Source organism: Acromyrmex echinatior, chromosome 17, assembly GCF_024713525.1.
Source record: "Acromyrmex echinatior isolate Ae372 chromosome 17, ASM2471352v2, whole genome shotgun sequence".
Classification (NCBI taxonomy): Eukaryota; Metazoa; Arthropoda; class Insecta; order Hymenoptera; family Formicidae; genus Acromyrmex; species Acromyrmex echinatior.
Genome location: NC_141868.1, coordinates 7,746,045 through 7,765,410, shown reverse-complemented (window position 1 = coordinate 7,765,410; position 19,366 = coordinate 7,746,045). Strand labels below are relative to the sequence as shown.

The 19,366-nt window shown below is 35.1% G+C and overlaps 1 protein-coding gene and 2 long non-coding RNA genes across 4 annotated transcripts; 2 read left to right on the top strand and 1 right to left on the bottom strand.

Annotated features, from left to right (window-relative positions):
- LOC105153143 (uncharacterized) lies at positions 1-1,903 on the top strand. The gene is made up of 3 exons (XR_015548064.1): positions 1-890; positions 996-1,462; positions 1,635-1,903. It is a non-coding gene; the product is annotated as an uncharacterized LOC105153143 (long non-coding RNA).
- tefu (Serine/threonine-protein kinase tefu) lies at positions 1,167-17,647 on the bottom strand. 2 transcript variants are annotated; one of them, XM_087415346.1, is made up of 19 exons: positions 17,330-17,647; positions 16,478-16,615; positions 15,965-16,370; positions 15,461-15,817; positions 14,651-15,029; positions 13,556-14,404; positions 13,139-13,328; positions 12,291-13,060; positions 11,548-11,849; positions 10,084-11,257; positions 9,028-9,238; positions 8,403-8,839; positions 7,451-8,035; positions 5,862-6,723; positions 3,948-4,718; positions 3,194-3,676; positions 2,430-2,713; positions 1,582-1,808; positions 1,167-1,494 (listed from the first exon to the last, which is right to left on the bottom strand). In XM_087415346.1, the coding sequence occupies exons 1-19, from the start codon at positions 17,399-17,401 to the stop codon at positions 1,301-1,303; spliced, it is 8,691 nt and encodes a 2,896-aa protein (XP_087271472.1). In that variant the 5' UTR covers positions 17,402-17,647; the 3' UTR covers positions 1,167-1,300. The 2 variants fall into 2 exon arrangements, with proteins under 2 accessions (XP_087271472.1, XP_011066126.2); XM_011067824.2 differs by having other exon boundaries at positions 1,167-1,479; positions 17,330-17,646.
- On the top strand, positions 8,480-9,035 carry LOC147906972 (uncharacterized). Its single transcript, XR_015548065.1, has 2 exons — positions 8,480-8,573; positions 8,665-9,035. It is a non-coding gene; the product is annotated as an uncharacterized LOC147906972 (long non-coding RNA).
- Positions 17,648-19,366: the final 1,719 nt, after the last annotated feature.

Sequence of the window (19,366 nt, the reverse complement as noted above, 5' to 3'; positions counted from 1 at the left end):
GCGATTCCCCGCGCGCGCGCGCAATCGATGACGAGTCGCGGAGACGTGACGGCGACGTTGCGCGCTACATACGCCGCACACCTACACCTACACTTTTATTATTATCATTATAGCTGGTCTTATAGCATTAGCGGCACACGGTTGCCTCACCTTTTCAGGTGCAGCCGTCTGTGATCTTCCTGTTTTTTGTAATCACTCTTATATTTATGATTCAATAAAGATTTATTATTATTATTACTATTATTAATGATATAGATCTGAGCTAATTATAAAATTATCGTTGCTGCCTCTCGAGGTGCAGCTCCAGTCTGTATAATCGCTCTTATCGTTCATATAGTACATGAATTCCAGCAATGTTGCGGCGATCTTTTAGCAACATTGGAATGTTTCAACAATATTGTAGCAACATCACAACGCTCCAACAATATTACAATAGTATTGTAACGTCCCAACAATATTGCAATGTTTAACAACATTGTACCAGCATTGCAACGTTCCAACAATTTTGGAGTAACATAGCGACTGTTACTCTGTGCTATATAGATATACTTGTACCTTAATAAAGTTATTATGATTTGTTATCTTCATATAAACTCTCATGCCTACATCTACACCCACGGTGGGATGTGGGACGCAAACGCCAGCGAAGCACACTCCTCCTCTTCGATGACAAAAATAAGAACGCTGAGGTGTGGACTTTGTCATCTCATCGCAGTTAATCTGCTTCGCGTGTGACTCTCACCCGACTCGTTGCCGCAACGTCACAATCATTCTCGCTGACAATATAAACAATCAAAGAGATCGATACGCCTTTGCACTCTGAAATCAATATAACGCGAACACTGTTATTAGGTCGCAAAAGAGAACTTTAAAAGTTCGGAAAATGTCAGGTATGTCTGGAATGACAAAGTTTCTCGGAGCTTCATTTTCATCCGTTGTCCTTTTCATATTTGCTTCTCGTTTGATAATTTTAATAACGCCTTTTCTGCACTCAGTCTCTTCTCGAGATTCACCTACTTCAGTTCAAAATTTGAATTTAAAATTTCGAATGCGCGAGATACAGAATACAGGAATGCAGGAAAATTACATTCGGGAAGGCGATATATCGATACATCGATTTGCCGAAGCGCTGCAATATAAATGAGTACACTTGGACATTGATAAAATTTTATGAAAGATAAAAAATTTAATACGATACAAAAGGTACTTTCGATGTACATTATAAATTAACATATAACATATAAAACTTATCCTAGATGTATCCACTGGATATGAACACTATGAACGATTCACCGGGTATTCACAAATATGGTTGCCAGCCACAGTAAACTCGGCATAGATTCGCAGGATCTCGCGCTTCCTGCAGAAGTCTCTCGACCTGTCCGGGAACACTGGACACCAGACCATCCTCGGTGCCTTGCAACTTCTGTTCGATCCTCAAAAGAGCTCTCTTGGCAATCGTGTTAGTTTCTACACGTGCTAAAGAAAGTAAAACTTAATGGATTAATTCGCGTCATAATTAATTAAGATAGTCTTGCGAGTTAATTCATTGCTTTTTCAACCGTGATTAATTCCTCTTACCTCGTCCACTATTTTCTGAGAAACGCTTTACTACATCGCTCTGCATCTTGCAGGCCTTCTCCGGCGTGATCGCCCACGTGAAGAGTGGATCGTATAGCAAAACCTGAAGGAGAGTGATGATAATCTGCCTCTGATCGCGCAGCATTGTCATAGTCACTTCGCAACTACGCCTCATAGTACCCTCGATGCCCGAGGCACCCATGGCGACTTCGATATCCCTGGTTAATCTACAATGAAGTGGACAACGAGTTAATAAGGACGATTTGAATGAAAAAAATTATAAATTTTGAGAAGATTAGACAGATTAGAACCTCATATTTGATTTGGGATATTTGATTTCTAATAAAATAATTTAAATAATTTCTACCAATATAGATTAACTAATCTTGGTACAACATCATTCTTCATCTTTTTCTAGTTCTAAAAATTAAAAAATGATAAAGAGTATAAATTGAGCCGAGATTAGTTAATTTACACTAGTAGAAACGGATATAAGAAGCGTCAAATACGGTCAAAGCTGATGTCTAACATTTCTATGTAAAATTTAAATACATCTTTCAGGTAAATGAACTACGCGCCGATTACGTACTTGAAACGCAGTCAATAATATAAATTCAAACTGAAATAACACAATCTGTATTGACCATCAATTCAATAAACATGCTCTTAACCATCTTAAAATTACATAGAAATATTATTAGGCACCAAAATCTGAAAAGAACTGACTGAATTTGGCGCTTCTTACTTATTTGTATTATTCGCATTACGGTCTCATTTAACTTATTATTAGGTATAAAATAATCCTTTAATGCTTTTCGAAGGCGAATTAATTCGTACGATAATATCACCTAAAAGGAATTGTCTCGGGAACGGGTAAGACCTTGCCCTGTTCAAAAGCTACACCAAAATCAATGTGAACAACTTCAGCGGTGTGTTCGTCTATAAGGATGTTGCTCAGATGTCTGTCGCCGAGGCCCAGAATGTAACCCGCGATAGACGTGGTGGCGACGCTGCGTGTGTATGTAAGAGTCCTCTCGACCCAGGTTTCAGGTGATCGATACTTCTCCTCGAAAAAATGATGGAACGCTGGCTTCATACGTTTGCAGCAATCAAGAAAGACTCTCAATTTCATCTATACAGACGGAAAGATCGATAAAAGATAAAGAGCTAAAGGTTCAAAAATAAAATTTCGAAAATTGATATCTAAAAGTTCAACTTTAATCTGTAATTATAATAAAATTTTAATTAAAATATTAATACTTTCTTAGAGAAATTATTAATGTTAAAATTATATTTATACAATTCGGTAAAACCTTTCAGCTCACTATCTTACTCTCTTACTCTCTTATGTTTTACTCTTTTACTCTTTTGTTTATCCAATAAGTAAATTACCATTTATAAAGATAAAGATAGAACAACCGGCCCTTAATCTCTTTAAAAATATTGAACTTTCAAACGTTAAAGTAAATATTAAATCAAAAGATTTAAGAAAAATGTTTATTAAAATTATATTTTACAAAATATATTGTAAATAAAATTTATATTTTGATAAAAGCCTAGCATAATTAGTAATGGATTGGGAATAACGGAGAAATTTTTAGCTATCATTTACCTCGTTTGATTCTTGCGCGACGTTCTTCATCTTATCTCTTGCCGCTTCCGCAGACAGGCCACGCGGATAATATTTCTTGTGCATACCTGGCTTGTCAGAACTGCCTACCAAGGTTACCGTGATGGGTACCGTGTTGTCGCACCACTCTAGTACGCCCGATCTCTGCGTCAGCGGCACTACTTTGTACGTTCTGATACGTAGATTCCGCCGTTGCGTCTCCTTACACGTGCACAGCAGAGTATTCATCACAGTGAACACTTGTTGCATCACTGCGTCCTGCCGAAGGTCATCTTTCCCCTTGACCAATTGCCGGCGTTGCACGCCATTGGTGCCGATGCAGATAATCTTTTTAGGCATGTTCACGCCACCGACGAATTCGCAGGAATCCTGATATGACCTTACGCCGACTATGTCGTCGTAATTGCCCGACGGTCTCACAGGTAGACTCATAGTTGGTAGAAGAACATTGTCCAAGTTCTTGATCTACAAAATCGATTGGAATCGATTAGATATGGAATCAGATTTTGCATCGTGATCTATAGTTATTATTCTTCCCAAAGAATTTTTATATTCTTTTGATTTATATTCTTCAGAGCTTAAATTATTTATACTGCTTTTCGAAAGCAGTGTAAATAATTTGAACGGATAGGATCTTGCCCTGTTCAAAAGCCACACCAAAATCAATGTGAACAACTTCAGCAGTGTGTTCTATAAGAATGTTGTTCAAGTGTCTAAACAATAATTTAAAAAATACCTTGGATATTGGCTGCTCTCGTGGTATCGCATAGCGTCTATTGGAATAGCACTTGCCCTTGGGTTGCCAATAGGCAAGACTCAACAATGCCCGCGATAAGTTTTCCATTTCGTGAATGATTGTTCGCACGGAAGAGTCAGCTAACCGGCTAAGAAGCTTCTTGGCGCCTAATACGCGACGCTCTTCCTTCTTCGCACCTGTCGAATCCGATTCGTACTCGTCGTCGCTGTGCAAGTTCTTCAGCGCCAGAACCACAGGCAATGTGTGATATGGATGTTCCAGAATGCATCGTTCGAGGATCCGGAAGATTCGTGCGGAGAAGCCATACTGCTGTCTGATATCATTGCTTATGTGAGCAGCCAACTGAGGCACCAGCGGCACAAACTTGAACGAGGGTATAGTATCCAGCTCGTCCAGTAGTTGCTCGTTCACCTCATCGTCGCACATATTGTCTAGCCAGAGTGCCACCAGTCGGAAGATTAGCAGGTTGTACTTCTCACTGCTGCGCAGCGTCCTTAGATAGTATTTCAAAGCTTGCGCGAGATAATTACGCTTCTCCTGTTCGATGTTCTTCAGCTCGGCCGCGTCATTCGTCGATTGCTTTTGACTGATTATCACGGCGCGCTTGAAGTACTGATTGCTCATCATCTTCGCGTGGTCTACTTTATCTGTACTGCTACAAGCGTATTCCTTCAGTGCTTCATATGTTGGCGAATTCATGTACGTGCTGATTTGTTGGTATTGTGTATCAGCAAAACGCGCCAGTGCAGCCTATAATGAAAAACATAAAATATACCAAAATAAATAAAATTCTTTCTACTGAGTTAATTAATTGAGAAGATAAATGCACACAAAACAAAAATAAAACTGAAAATTTAAGTAGAATAACTTCAAAAATACATTTGTAATGTTGATAATTTCAATAGAACGGAGTTTAAAATTTTCGGAAGTATAAAAATAGACAATAGTAAATGCAAATTTAAAAAATGAAGAGAAAATAAAACTTATAGATAATACAATGAATATATAACAGCAAAATATAAATGAGCGTTAGGAATCAACACTCGTTCAGTTATCACAGATTATAGTGAATTGCAATCATGACTTTGAATGTGAGAATTCTGAGAGAAATTATAATAAGCAAATTATATGTCGGATATATATGTCGGAGATGCTCTAAATCCAATGATCTTAATATGCAAACTGACACTGAGGCATTAAATGGTTACATAAAAATTCTCAACAAGTTATATGTTTAGTTTTATCATTAACCGATATGCTTTGTTTGCGCGACACATCTCTTTTTGTATTCAACAATTATTATGTTACTAACATCAATATGAACATGATTCTCTTTTATGTTACTTAAATTATTTTTTAATCTAACTTTGACATTGTGATTTTTTAATGGATTGACGATGCTTGGATCCGCATGCATGGATCGTTGTTAGAGATGGGGTGAGTTTCTGGCTAGCATTAATTACACAAATTATAGTAATCTTCATATTGGAGGTCAGAACTATGATTGTTCGAGACGCAGTTCGACAGATTTTATAGTGCAATAAGCGGTAATTTTTTATTGCTTTATGGCTCAAAAAGTGAGCCAAAACGTACAAATTGAATTTGTTATATATTATATATATAACAAATTATTATATAAAATTATTATATATATTATTATATTATATATATAACAGTTATTAGTTAGCATTGCGCAATATAATCCACCGTTGACTCCTAATGCCTATTTGTATTTTGCTTGTTATATTTTCATTATATTAATTTAAGGAGTCTATAAATTTTGTCTCTATATTTCTTTACTTGAATTCTTATAGGTAATAATGTAAGTCGATTTATACTGTAGTTGCATGCAATTTTTCAATACCGATACTTTGTATATATTTATCCTCCTACCTGTGTGTCATGTAAATTTTCGACAACATCGGATGTTTGCTCGTCGATAGCTTCGCTGATCTCAATGGACGCTAAGTAATACTTTTGTATTACTGCCTGAGGATTTTCGGATTTAGTTTCCGCCATCCAATCACCATAAACTCGCAGAGCCTTAGCTTTTAGACTTGGTTTTGGATCCTTCTTCTCGATTAGGCTCCGTAACAGATGACGCGCTATTACTTGCTCGCCTTTCATCCACGTCAAGAGTGATTCTTGATACAGCAGTTGGTTCTTCAGATTTGTGGACAAATTTTGATGCAACTCAAGAGGTCTCAACGCTCGGGTAGCCACTGAGAAATTACCCTGACTTTCCGCGACCTTTGCCAAGTCCAGGCAAGTATCAAAAAATGCTTTCTGCACGTCTGCATTCGTCCGCAGAGACTCACGGATGCGGAACATGGTGATACGCTGCGACAGGATCGGCTCCACGTGCTCGAACTGACCGATCAAACTGATATTGTGTTCGTTCCAGCGTCGCAAAATCTCCGGATACTTCTTTTCCGAAGAATTAGCTGCCCAGCTCAGTTGCTCAATTTCACGCAACATCCGCAGTTGTGATAGCTTTTGATTGACGATCTTGCTACTCTCAGAGCTGATCACTCGTAATTCGCGTATCACGCTCATGCGACCGCATTCAATCGCCCGATCAATACCTTGACGGTCGTTCTCGTGGAAGCATTTCAGTGCGTGGTAATGGTGAACATGGAACGCGTTCTCCAGTGACTCCATTCGTAACTGTTGAGATTGGAAATCATTATAATTGGTGACGGTGGCGTCATTGACAGGTAGATCCCATTTGCTGAGTCTCCAGGCGCACTCATAACTAAAGAAAGAAATTCGTTTATAAATTTTTATGCTTAACTACAACTGAATATGAGGCTATATAGCAAGTAATATAACATCTAATATTTATTAATATAATTCTACTACAATCATTCGATTTATCTAAAATGTTTCGACTTTTATTTAACCTTCTTTAGTTATTCTATTTAATATGTTTTCCTACTATACAACTATATCAATCAATTTGTTAAACATTAATTAGACATTAATTAAACATTAATTACGTTTATATTAATGCCATGAAATTTATATGAAGTGAATATAATATAACATACAAGTTTGGAAACTCGGATTCACATATGGATTCACACATTAATAAGTGCATAAAATTGATAATGCTAATTGTCACCAAATTTACTAACAACCAAATTTAATAACATTAATATAAGCGTATGTAGTCATTGTTTAACAATTAATTAATATAATCATATAATAAGGAAACATATTAGGTAGAATAATTGAAGACTGAGTAAAAGTCGGAACGTTTTTTAGATAAATCGAATGATTATAATAGAATTGTATTAATAAATATTAGATGTTATATTGTTCGTTTACATACCTCATTATTTATTTATAGTTTAGCAAATCACACGAGCTTTTTGTAAAATTCATATTTTATGTTCAAGTTATTAAATGAACTAATATACTTACTTTTTTATCTGCAAATTCTTAATAATTATAATATATATTATATATACATAATTCACCTAAATTTATCGTCTAGGCTACCACTCAGAAATTGCCACTGGAGAAATTGCAGTCCTGAGCGATGTAGCGCGTTTGCCATCTCCATCCTAGCGTTTGCTAACAGCGAGTAATTGTGATGGGACAACTCGATGTCCAGCGCGAGCATGACCTCATCCCAGCGATTGGTACGGGCGTAATATTGCACACGAGAATCATGATCAAGCACGTGCGACAATCCAACTCCGGCGTCCGGATCGCTAATGTTCAAGTAGGTATCCAGCATGATGTTTTGCAGCACTCGGCCGATTTCTGGCTGGCGTTCATAAATGTAGTTGATTCTTGGATCACTGCTGAAATCCGGATAGTCCGTCGAGATTGACCCACAAGCGAGTTGCGCGAACAGCAACGCTGTATAGTATGCGGAGCACTTGTGCGCCGCTCTGGCTAGGAAGACGTAATCGAGTCTTAACGTCGCGCCATCCGGCAGTTGAGCGCGTATGTGATTCACCACGTCCAACATACAACGTACGATCTTCTGGTCGCAACTATCACCTTTCGACGTCGGCGATGCGGTAGTCTCCGCTTCATTGATTGCAAAGTGTTGCCTAATTGATATAAATTGATATGAATTATGAATTATTGTTTCACGATATTAAATAAGACGTTTACTGAAATCTTGTAAAAAATTCCCTGAGAATTTTCAGATTTTCAAAGTATTTTTGTTTAAAAGTCCAAATGTAAGATTAAAAAATTTTTTAATACTTTCAAATAATGAAAACAATTAAAAAATTTTAATTTAAGTACAATTCCAAAATTTCTCTGATTTCCAATAAATTCCGTAAAAATTCTTGATTTTCAAAGGTAAAGAGAAATTCCTTGAAAATTTCAAGTTTTTCTAGATAGTAAACACCTGGAATTACTTCTTAAATTTTCCGTCGTTTAAACATTTATACTTAAATAAATTAATAATACCTAAAAAATTGATTAACGCAATCACACATGGTATCGATAAATCTATCGTTTTCATGAATGACGAGGTAAATGATTCTTGGTAAAATCAGTTCGCAGAATTCAACGCTGAGTCGACAAACGGACAGGAAGCTTTCCAAATAGGAGTCTGTGAAGCATTCGGCGACGCTGCAGGTGACTTTAATGATCCACTCGGCGTAATTCTCGTTGTTCTGGATCGTCCACAGCTCGTTTTCTGGATTCATAACAACGCGAAATCTTGCAGTGTCCACACTGAAGGATGTCTGTCTGACGCAACGGCCGCGAGCAAACGGTCGAATATAATCAATCTTCAGAGATGTGCATTCGAGGATGTTCGACAAGTCTGTTGAATATTTGAGATCAAATAGTTTTCGACCGTTGGAGGTCGACAGCACCGCATAAAGGGCTTCAGCGCTCACCTTAAATACAGTTAATACGTATATTATTTATTTTAAGACAAAAAACAATTTTTTTAAGAAATGTTATACTTATATACTAAATTAAGAAATTATTTTACCAAAATTTTAGTTTTCGCTTAGGATATCACAATGCAATAGAGATTCGAGATAACACGAGACTTAATTATTATTATGTAATAAAAAATTACCTTCCGAAGTTCTACTGAATTTTCCACGAGAAAACTTGTCAACATCGCAACCGATCGATAGGTCAAAGCCTCTATTGCACAGTCTGCTTCTCGGACGAAACTTCCAGCTGGTTGCAGAGCCATTGTGGAGTCCATCGGGCCTAGTTCGCCAAAGCATTTCATTGCCTCCATCGACACGCGCGGATTAGGTGATTCTGTTAGTCTGATGAGTCTGAGGAGTGAATTTTAAAAATATTACTGTCCCTATTGATGTGTCTTTTGGCCAATTTGCTTATTATCGAATTAATTATTAAATATTGTAACTTTAATTTTATCTGCTTGCAATCAATATCGCTTTTTCAACTATTTCTTTTTCTTATAATATTCCTTTAATCTAAAAAATGTTAATATTTTGTTTTTGATAAAAATAAAAAACATGTTTTTATTTTTATCCCTATTAGTAAGTTTTTCATGTGATGATGGCCCTATTAATGTGTCCTCAATTTGTGGTCCTATCCGTATTTAACTCATTTTAACGTACAGTTATTAAAACAGGTAATAAATTTAAGTTAATTGTTTAAGTTAATATTATATAAATTATTATTTCAATTATACTTATTTCAATATACATTCACAACACAATGTTTTCAGATCCAATACAGAGCACACTAATAGGGATAAGCTTAAAATCTTGCAATACATATTATTGGATTCACATAAATTCCTCATATTTTTCGAAAAATGTTTAAAATATTTTAATAGTTAAAAAATAAAATATTATCTTTGAGATATCGTATACATTAATAATTTAACTTAACAAAAAAATTTTTCTTATTTATTCGTGTGTTTTCTTTATGGCTTATTGAAATACAAAAGCACACTAATAAGGACAGTTATTCTATGTGATAAAATAATAATGATAAAATAAATAATAATGATAAAATAAAAATTAAAGAAAATAAGAAAAAAGGAAAGAAATTAAATAATATTACTATATATATTATAATATAATATAATATAATATAATATTAATATTAACGTATATGTAATATTAATTTGAATAAAATGCAAGTTTACCTGAATATCAACCGATGCAGGATGTTAGCACCATTCTCAGGATAAGGACTCTGCGACTTTTGATGTAATTTTCGCAGTTCACTTTTTCTCATCGATAACTGCTGCGTGAAATTCGCGAGATCTTCCAAGGTGCACTCGGCGTTTTCTTCACTTATAGCGTCCAGGAAACGTTCTAGCTCGCTTTCAAGGCACAGCGCAGATCCGTCGTCCAATCTGATAGTGTTATGAGTTTCTCTTACATCTTTGAAGACTTCGTGATTTGGGAACGAGCCGAGTTTTGCGATGGCCTCTCGTAGTACATTTCTTTGCTCCACTACGAGAAATCTAAGTAGACTCGCAGCCATCTCGCTGATGCTGCTATTTTTCGATTGCGCTAGGCCGATCAAATTTGCCACGATAAACCGGAGGACGTCTTGGACCTCTGTGGCTCTCGCGGGCAGCGCTTGTCTTAGGAACAAGTCCAGGAATTTGCAGCATGCTGCGACGAGCGTCTCGTCGCCATCACCGCCATTCCTGGTGAGATGCAATAAACTGTAGCACACATCTCGGATCAGAAACGCGGCCATCTCATTGAAGACAGACTTCGAGAGGTCATGTGTTAGCCGTAAGCAGAAGTATGCGTACTGATGCAGCCGCTTGAGCTTACCCTCACGAGAGCGTGATGAGTGTACAGCGCTTGCAAGCCGCAACAATGTTTTTTGCAGCGTCGCCGGTTGTTGTTCGACCAGCATATGTGTGTTTAGAGAATGAACCGATTCTAGATAATCAAAGCACAGATCCAGCACAGCTCGTGAGAAATGCGGTGGATCCGTCGCCGGAAAGCACGTAAATGAGATCGAAAGAATTTTCTTAAAGTCATCTTCATCATGTAGCCGCCGTATTAGTTCTACAAGAACGTCATGCAAGCGAGAACGGAATAGCTGACTGAATTTTTTCGTGTTTGCGAACTCGTCCGTGTTATTTATCAACTTGCGCATTGTGTCAGTATCGAATACAATGGCGCGCGATATCAGCCACACGAAGCAGAATGGGAAGACATCCTCGAAGACTTTATTGAAGTCCACATTGATATTCACACAAAAAGACACGGTCTCTTCGATGTCCGAAGTGCGTAGTAGAACCGGGACGATGTAGTTAATATTCTTTCTAAAGAATTCGTCGATAGCCTCGCATCCTATTGATAATATAATAATAATAAATTTGATTCAATTTATAGTGCTTATATTAAAGATTAATTTATGTTATATATTGTAAATGTCATATTTTTTAATCTTATAAAAATGTAATAAAAAAATTATTTATTTGTATCATTAGTAGATATGTCAGACGCCATAAAAAAATTTGTTTTGTCATAATATTAGTACTAAGTTGTATTAGTACAAATAATTGAATTTTTTATTTTAAAATATCACTATTGTATTAATATTGCATCAAATTGCATTAAATCAACGAATATATTCTTACCCATAAGCATCCATGGAAAGTTTTGCAATTGACAATGCGCATCCTCGATCCAAGAAGTCAACAGATAATTTAAATTATCTTCAAGGAGCGACATATACGTCGTCGTGTGCTGCGTCGCCACCAAGAGAACCTTCCGTACCGTCTGTAAATTCACTTGCTTTTCCGTTGTTAATCGCAATATCGCACACAGGGCGCGACCCTGAAGAACTCCACTGGCGCATGCCACAGAGGCTAACGCGATCAACGCGGTTACTGTCCTGGTCTCCTTTTCATCTTGCAATTGACTTTCTCTTAAACTGTTGCTATTTCACAAAAATGAAAAAAAAAAAGAATTACTAGTGCTATTCGAGGAACAACATTATTATGTATTCCTTTGAATCATGCGCAAATATTAAAAATTGCTCTGGTGAAAATTTGAAGTATTTTTCATATAATTTTTCAAAATTTTATGTCAATTTAAAAATTTTTCAGAATTTCTGAATGAGTTAATAATTTTTAGAAAATTTCTCAGATTTTTTAATGCAAATTGGAATACTTTTCAAAGTACTAAGAAAGTCTACAGCTGTTCTAGAATTTTTCTCAGACTTTCTCAATATTTCTGTGAGTAATTCATATAAAAATTCTAAGATAAATTTTCATGCTGTATAAATATTATAAGTTTTTATAAAATTGCTATCTACTTTATTTTAATACTGGTATCAAATCTATATGTTTCTTTTAGACTCTATTAATAATATTTATACTTCTGTAAGTTGGAATTCGACTGCTCCGCCTCATCGAGCAGCTCGAACACTGTTTTCTCCACCTTGACGAAAATAAGTTCCTTCCATTTATGAGCGACATTTCTGAAGGATAGAATCTCTTGCAGACATTGCACTGCTTGCGACCGGAGTACAAAGAGTGTATCACCAATGTAATTGAGGATGCTGTCCAGTATTGCCAAAATGTCATCATCGGAAATGTAAACGCTACTCCAGGAGAAGTTCGGATCAATCCGTATGAAACTGCATACGCACTTCATGTAACTCGTATGCACAAGAATACTACAGTTACGATTAAAAATGCGCTTATGGAGCTGTTCGAGCGCATGGACGAACGTTTTGGGCGAATAATCATATTTAATCGCGTACTCAAAGAAGTATGGTAGCAGATTTAATAGCTGTCGCAACGATTCCTCATCTTTGCAACCTTTCTGGCATACTTCCAGCAGAAATTCTAACGGCGTATCCGCGCATTCGCGCTGGATCTCGTTGTGATCGCGTGCAATGAGCGACTCGAGGATCAACAGTGACATTCTGGAATCCACATAGCTTATGAAGTCCTGCTGCATAGTCAGCAAGTTATGCATCATCTTTTTCTGCAACGTGGACTTGCTGTGATTTGCGTCGATGTGTAAAGCGCAGAAAGATGATAAGGCTTCTACGATCTGCAGATGAATCATGCCCTCACGCGGATGGCTTGGCTTTGGGTCTGATGTCTCCAGATACATGCTGGCGTTCCGCTTGCGTCTTCCCTGAAATGACGATGACATGTTACAATCGTTAAAAACAATTTCTTTGTTACACAAAAACAAGTTAATTTCTTTGTTTACCTGATAAGTGTTAGGATCTTCATTACAATCGTAATTACAATTGTCGTCTTGATTCAATAGATCGAATATGTTTTTGATCATGTCCATTGTAGACGCAGAGACAATTATTTTAGCAATTTCTGTATCGTAGGTTGCTCCATAAAGCATCCTCAATGCTCTGGTTATCCTTAGCAGAAATATATTTTTGCACCTGCGAGGAAACATATGTAACAAAAATATTCAGCACATTTGTAAGAATTCAGAATATTAAATAAAAAAAAAAATAAAAAAAAACAATTCAAGCTTAAGTGCAGTTCTGCTAAGTCCAGTATAGCCTAATTGTAAAATTTGGAAGTACAAAAGCATTGAATGATTCCTTAATAGTATTTAAAAAGAGAAAAAATAAAAAAACTTTTTTCGTTTTATTAAAACTCGTACCTAGTCCAATCAATTTTCGTCAAAACTTCATAGCTGTCATTCAATTGTTTCTCCATTGCATCGATCAGTGGGCAGTAGCCAGCGATATCCTTCGTCGTGAAAATATTCTGTTGCTTCAGAATGGACAATAATCTTGCCAGAAACGTGAACTTCATCAGTACGACATAGATTTCACGTGTATTTCTATTCTCGTCATTGGAGCCATCCTCTTGAATAATCTTGTGCATTTGCTTCATAAGGAAGTTAAATACTTCCTGTACGTAGGAGACAGGATTTCTAGTGTCAGGTATCATCCCGGAATCTTGTTCGATAAGTTTGTTCTTCGAATTCACCGACAACGCTATCTTAAACGTCAAGAACGCATGACAGAGTTGCGGAAGCTCTGTTGACTGAATGTCTTGATGAGGCACAAAAGTGATCACGCGCGCTTTCTCATGGTTCTGCAAGGATTTCTGCTCAGTCTTAATATTTTGTCTATAACGAGATTTCAGAATGAGATTCACTGATAATTCGCAGATGTCCTCGACAACCTCGATGGACAATCGCATCACAAGCTTCTGCCATGTATGGTCTGGAATGTTTAGCAGCCACTCTAGAAGGCGCGTCCTATCACAAATTGGCGCCATCATCATCGAGGGCGACGAATCTAGCACCGATGTAGTCGCGTCCACTGGTAGAGAGACACGCTCGCACAGTCGTCGCAATGTATGTACACTATTCGGCGACCAACGAATCGCCTTGGTCAGGTACAACCTGAGAAGAGCGTTTGCGTTTGGCAGTCTATTATACCTTATGAAACAGCGGATCAATGAATGGCCCGATTCCTCGTTTTGGTTCGCTCCTAGAGATCTGCAAGGATAATCTTGTTGCAATTACAAAATTCCTTAATTATAAAATGCAACAATATCAATGTAAACAAATGTTGGAATTAAATGTTACATACCTAAAAAGTATTTATAGACAACACCTACACAATTTTCTTAAGTTTGTTTTAGTAAAAAATAAAAACTAAGTTTTTTAATAGAAAAATTACTTAATATTCTAAACTAATTTATATAAATAAATTAATATAATAAAATTTAAATTGGCGTGTACCTAAGTAACATATCCCAGATCTTGTTCCAGTGAATTGTGGCATCTTGTATTTCCTCTCCATTAGATATCTCAATTTCCATGAGAATAGCAGCTAGATTATACAAATTGTTCATGATAGACTCATCTCGAGACACAGCAAGTTCCGTTAAATGTTGCAGCAAAGGTGCGAGATCTTGCGATCTCAGACACTGTGGATATTTCCTTAGGGTTTCTGTCAGAATTCTTAACAATGACCACACTTCCTCGGGGCTGCTGTTCGTTATCAGGTCAACAATATTCTCAATTCTATTCATTGTTCGTCTGCGTTTGGTTGATTGAGAATAAGGACTATCGAGAGAGCTAGTAGAATTTATTGAGCTGTCCATTATCTGTTTTATGACTGCAAAAAAATATATAATGTTTGTTTTTTTAAATTGATAATTTATTATTCTTTTAATTAAATCATTAATTAAATCATTAAGTATATACAATTAGTTATACAATCAGTTATTAAATCAAATCTTTTATAAATATTTAACGAGACATTAAAATAGTAATATGATTGTTAACAATCAATTCCGAGAATGTATGTATTGTTAGAGAATTATTAATTATTCAGAATTTACATTTATGTTATATTCTTTGCAAAGAATTCAATATAATGGCATTTAGAGTAAAGTTTTTAATTTATAGAATAGAATTTAATTGCTGCTAAAAAGAAAGCCATTTATCTGTACAATTAATAAAATAATTGACGTAGACAAATAATTAATATTTTTTACTATTATTTAAAGCGTATGTTAAGTATATTTGTGTGTTAAAAAATAGCACCTTCACTAGCAAATTGGATGAAACTGCGCCACTGCACGTCCAATTTGCAATTCTCCTGGACAAGCAGATACATGTTACGTAGCAATTTTCTCCATTCATTCCAATCAAATGCAAAAGCACCATCATCATGCCTCGAGATACCTTCTGGATGATGAATCTGTAGGAAGATCAACAGCAGCCTATACTTTTCCTCAGAGCTATTCAAACATAAGATATTCATCAATATGCTCTCACTAAACTTGCAGAGCGTGATTCTGGATTCTGTGATGATTTGTCTGCATACACTGTTACTCAGTTTATAGAAAGACTCTGTCAACTGCTCGTTGTTTGCTTTCACATCTTTTAAAACGTCATTTTCTAAAACGTAAAATAAATTTACTTTGAATCAATTTTAAGTCATATAGACCACAACTCTGTTTATAAATATAAAAAAAATATTTAAAATATTTTGTAAAATATAAACATAAAATATTTAATTCGGAATAATTTGAAAGTTCAACGCACCCAGAAACAATAATAAATCTTTTACATAAAAAAATAAATTCGTATGTAAGAAAGAATAATCAACAATCATCTGCAACGCGTCTAACACAATATGGCTTTGGAGATGTGCCTTTTTGTACAGCTTGGTGCAAACTTTCAATAGTTCCCTCCATTGCTCTGGCATAATATTTCTGTGATATATACTTTTGGGCAATATATACTTTACTAATATCCCTAGATAAGTATCCTGATAATGCACATAGACCTTAGAGTCTAATATCTGCAATATTCTAGAGATTATATCGCTGCTTTTCAAAAGGTCAGCTGACTTCTCGCTGGCTCGGCGAATTGTATCCTTCACCAGGTCACAGATAGATTGCCTTTCACTACTCTTAGCATTTGTCTCTTTACTAGGCTTCTCTGCCTCCTATTATTATTCAAACAATATCATCAAAAATAAATGAAATCAAAAATATATAACATACAAAATATTGGAACTGTTTTGTATATAGATTTCAATATGATTCTCCTTACATCAGTAACTAGCTTGTGAACTGTGGATATAATACAGTGCCAGTTGGCCTTTCCTGAAGCTTTGCTCTTGGTATTCTGGCATATCTCTGTGAGAGCGTCATCATTTTGATATAAATCCTTTAATTCAGATACAAATTTCTGAAAGTTAACAGGCCTTTGACACACAAGAAATAATGGAAGTAAAAGGATTGTATATTAATATATAGTTGATATATATATTTTAGAACAGATGCTTTTAACTTGTTTTTTATGGCTGAACTAGCGTACATTTTTGGAAAAATAAAACCTAAAGTGAGATAGGTGTTTGATATTTGGCAAATGCTAGTATAGTTCTGTGTAGAAATAAAATAGAAAAAAAAATAGACCTTAGATTCCTTTATCAATATAGCTTTGTAAATAAAGGCAATTGACTTGAAACATCCTGTACATACGTCAAAATCAAGTTTATTGGGACTACTTTGTAAATCATGCCTGTCCAATTTGAGCTGTGGAGCCAAAAAACAAAGCTATTGATGTAAAAAAATCAATATGGGTAAGATTTCAGAGATTGTAAAGTGTTGATACGCGTCTGAGCGACGCTCTATCATCAACACTTTACAGACCATGAAATCTCGTTAAATTTTACATTAAATTTTTTTGCGTCGATGGCTTTGCGTTTTGGCTCCAGCGTTCAAATTGGACAGGCCTGTTGTAGATAATCTGCGAATTTCTGCGAATAAGATAATTTCTATTTATTTTACACCGATCACCAAATCGAAGATTGAATAATTTTGAATTTAATCAAAAACACAAGACGAATCAGATTCCTGACATAAAAACAACGATTAATAACGATTGATTAATAACGATTACCTTTCTATCAGTCACTTTTGAGCTATCTGCTAGCTTCAAAATGCCAGAAATTCTATCCGATACTCGCGACATACTTGCAATTCCACCAGTACTCTAATAAGCATCGACGCATTAGCTGTAAAAGGGATTTGAAAAAAATCACATCAGATTCTGACAACTGTTCGCAAAACATTGAACTACAATGACAGTAAGAGACAGAGAAAGTAAGAAAGAGAGGAAATGTTTGATCCTCCCGCGAAATACAACAAAGTGCCAACTACCCAACTGCCATGTGTCAATTGCCATTCCATCTTCACCATAGATTATAGACGCAATCTAGATAGGCGAATGCATGTATATACAGAGAGAAACTTGAGAGAGGACATGACGGCTCAAAATCTGTAACCGCTGCCCTCTAACAAAGTGGATGTAAACTACATAGCAATGTCCACTTCTCTTATGGTACATCGTCCATTTTGAAAAGTGAACGTTGCTATGTAGTTTACATCCACTTTGTCAGAGGGCAGTACAGTAGAGTCTCTAAATTTGATTTCTGTAATGTTTGCATTCCTCACACGTACTTTTACAAACACTAAAGACTTAAAGGCAACAGGGAATAACGAGCCGTCCAATCGGAACTCTGGGATATAATATCGAACTTACACATCACAGTTCTGATTGGACGGATTCAGTCACAATGTTAATGCGATTGATCGATTCTTTTTTCAGCCGAGATTTCGAATCAATTTCTGACACATGAAGGATACAAGGCTTTATAATATCTATTTTTTTTTTGTAGTACATTCAGAACGAAAAATAAATAATTTAAATACACAAATATTCAAGTGCTTTCAGCTTTCACGTATAAGGTTCTATTTTTAGATATGATGCGTTTGAGGAGGAATTTCACGTATCTAATAAGAGAAAGTCAAATTTACTACTGTCCTTATATGATAGATATGGGAAAAAGCCGTTTGCAAAAAGTCAAAAATAAATAAAATGTACGTTTTATAGAAAAAATTAATATAATTAATTTAAATAGATAAATCATGTATGCAAATAAGACAAGCTGGGGTATTAAGATTGATAATAAGCATTTCTATCTAATTGTAGGAGTTGGAAATATTTTTACAACTAAAGATTACTCACCGAAAGATACAGGTGCACAAATAATTAAAGATTAATGACAAAAATATAAGAACAAGATCTATACCATCATTTTGCCACTCATAAAATTTAATTTGTTATTGCAATATTTACAAATATATATAATTATATATTAATAATCTAATTTACAATTGATATTATGCAATATCTGGTATATCATAGTATATTATATAATATTTATATGCTTACACATACATATCTTAAATTGTGATATCAAATATTTTAAATATAAATAAATATTTATTCATTAAGTATAATATGACAAAACTTTATATAATATATAAATGCACAAAAAAATAAGTTAGAACATAACATCGCATTTTGTAATTTTTAGTATTCTACATTAATATATAATTAAAAAAAAAAGGTAAATAAAACAATATAATTTTGTTTTCAGGATTTTATCCGAAAATGTACAAATTGTTATAAAAAATTTTGTTGATACTGGCGTCGAACCAGGATAATAATAATAAGTAGAAAAATCTTATAGAAAGTAAAAAATATAGTAAAAATTAATAATGCATATAATTGATGTTTCTTTTTTATTATGCATGTATTTAGTGATATTTTTGCATATAGGACCGTTTGCATATAGGACAATCTTTTGATAAATTTTATCTATTGAATAAGCAGCAAAGCTATCCAATCACATGTGCGGATTGCGAAAGAGTTAAACCTTAAAGAGAAATGTAAATGTATATTCCTATATAAATATATACGGATGATTCCGATGACACTAATTATTCTTTAGACTCGCGTGAAGAAAGTTTAACAAGTTGCAATAGACGGACATAGACAGCTATTATGATCAGGTAGAAATCAAAATTTCTTTATGTGAAACCGTTGTGGGATTACAGTTCACTTTATCAGTACGAAGAACACTCTAACAAA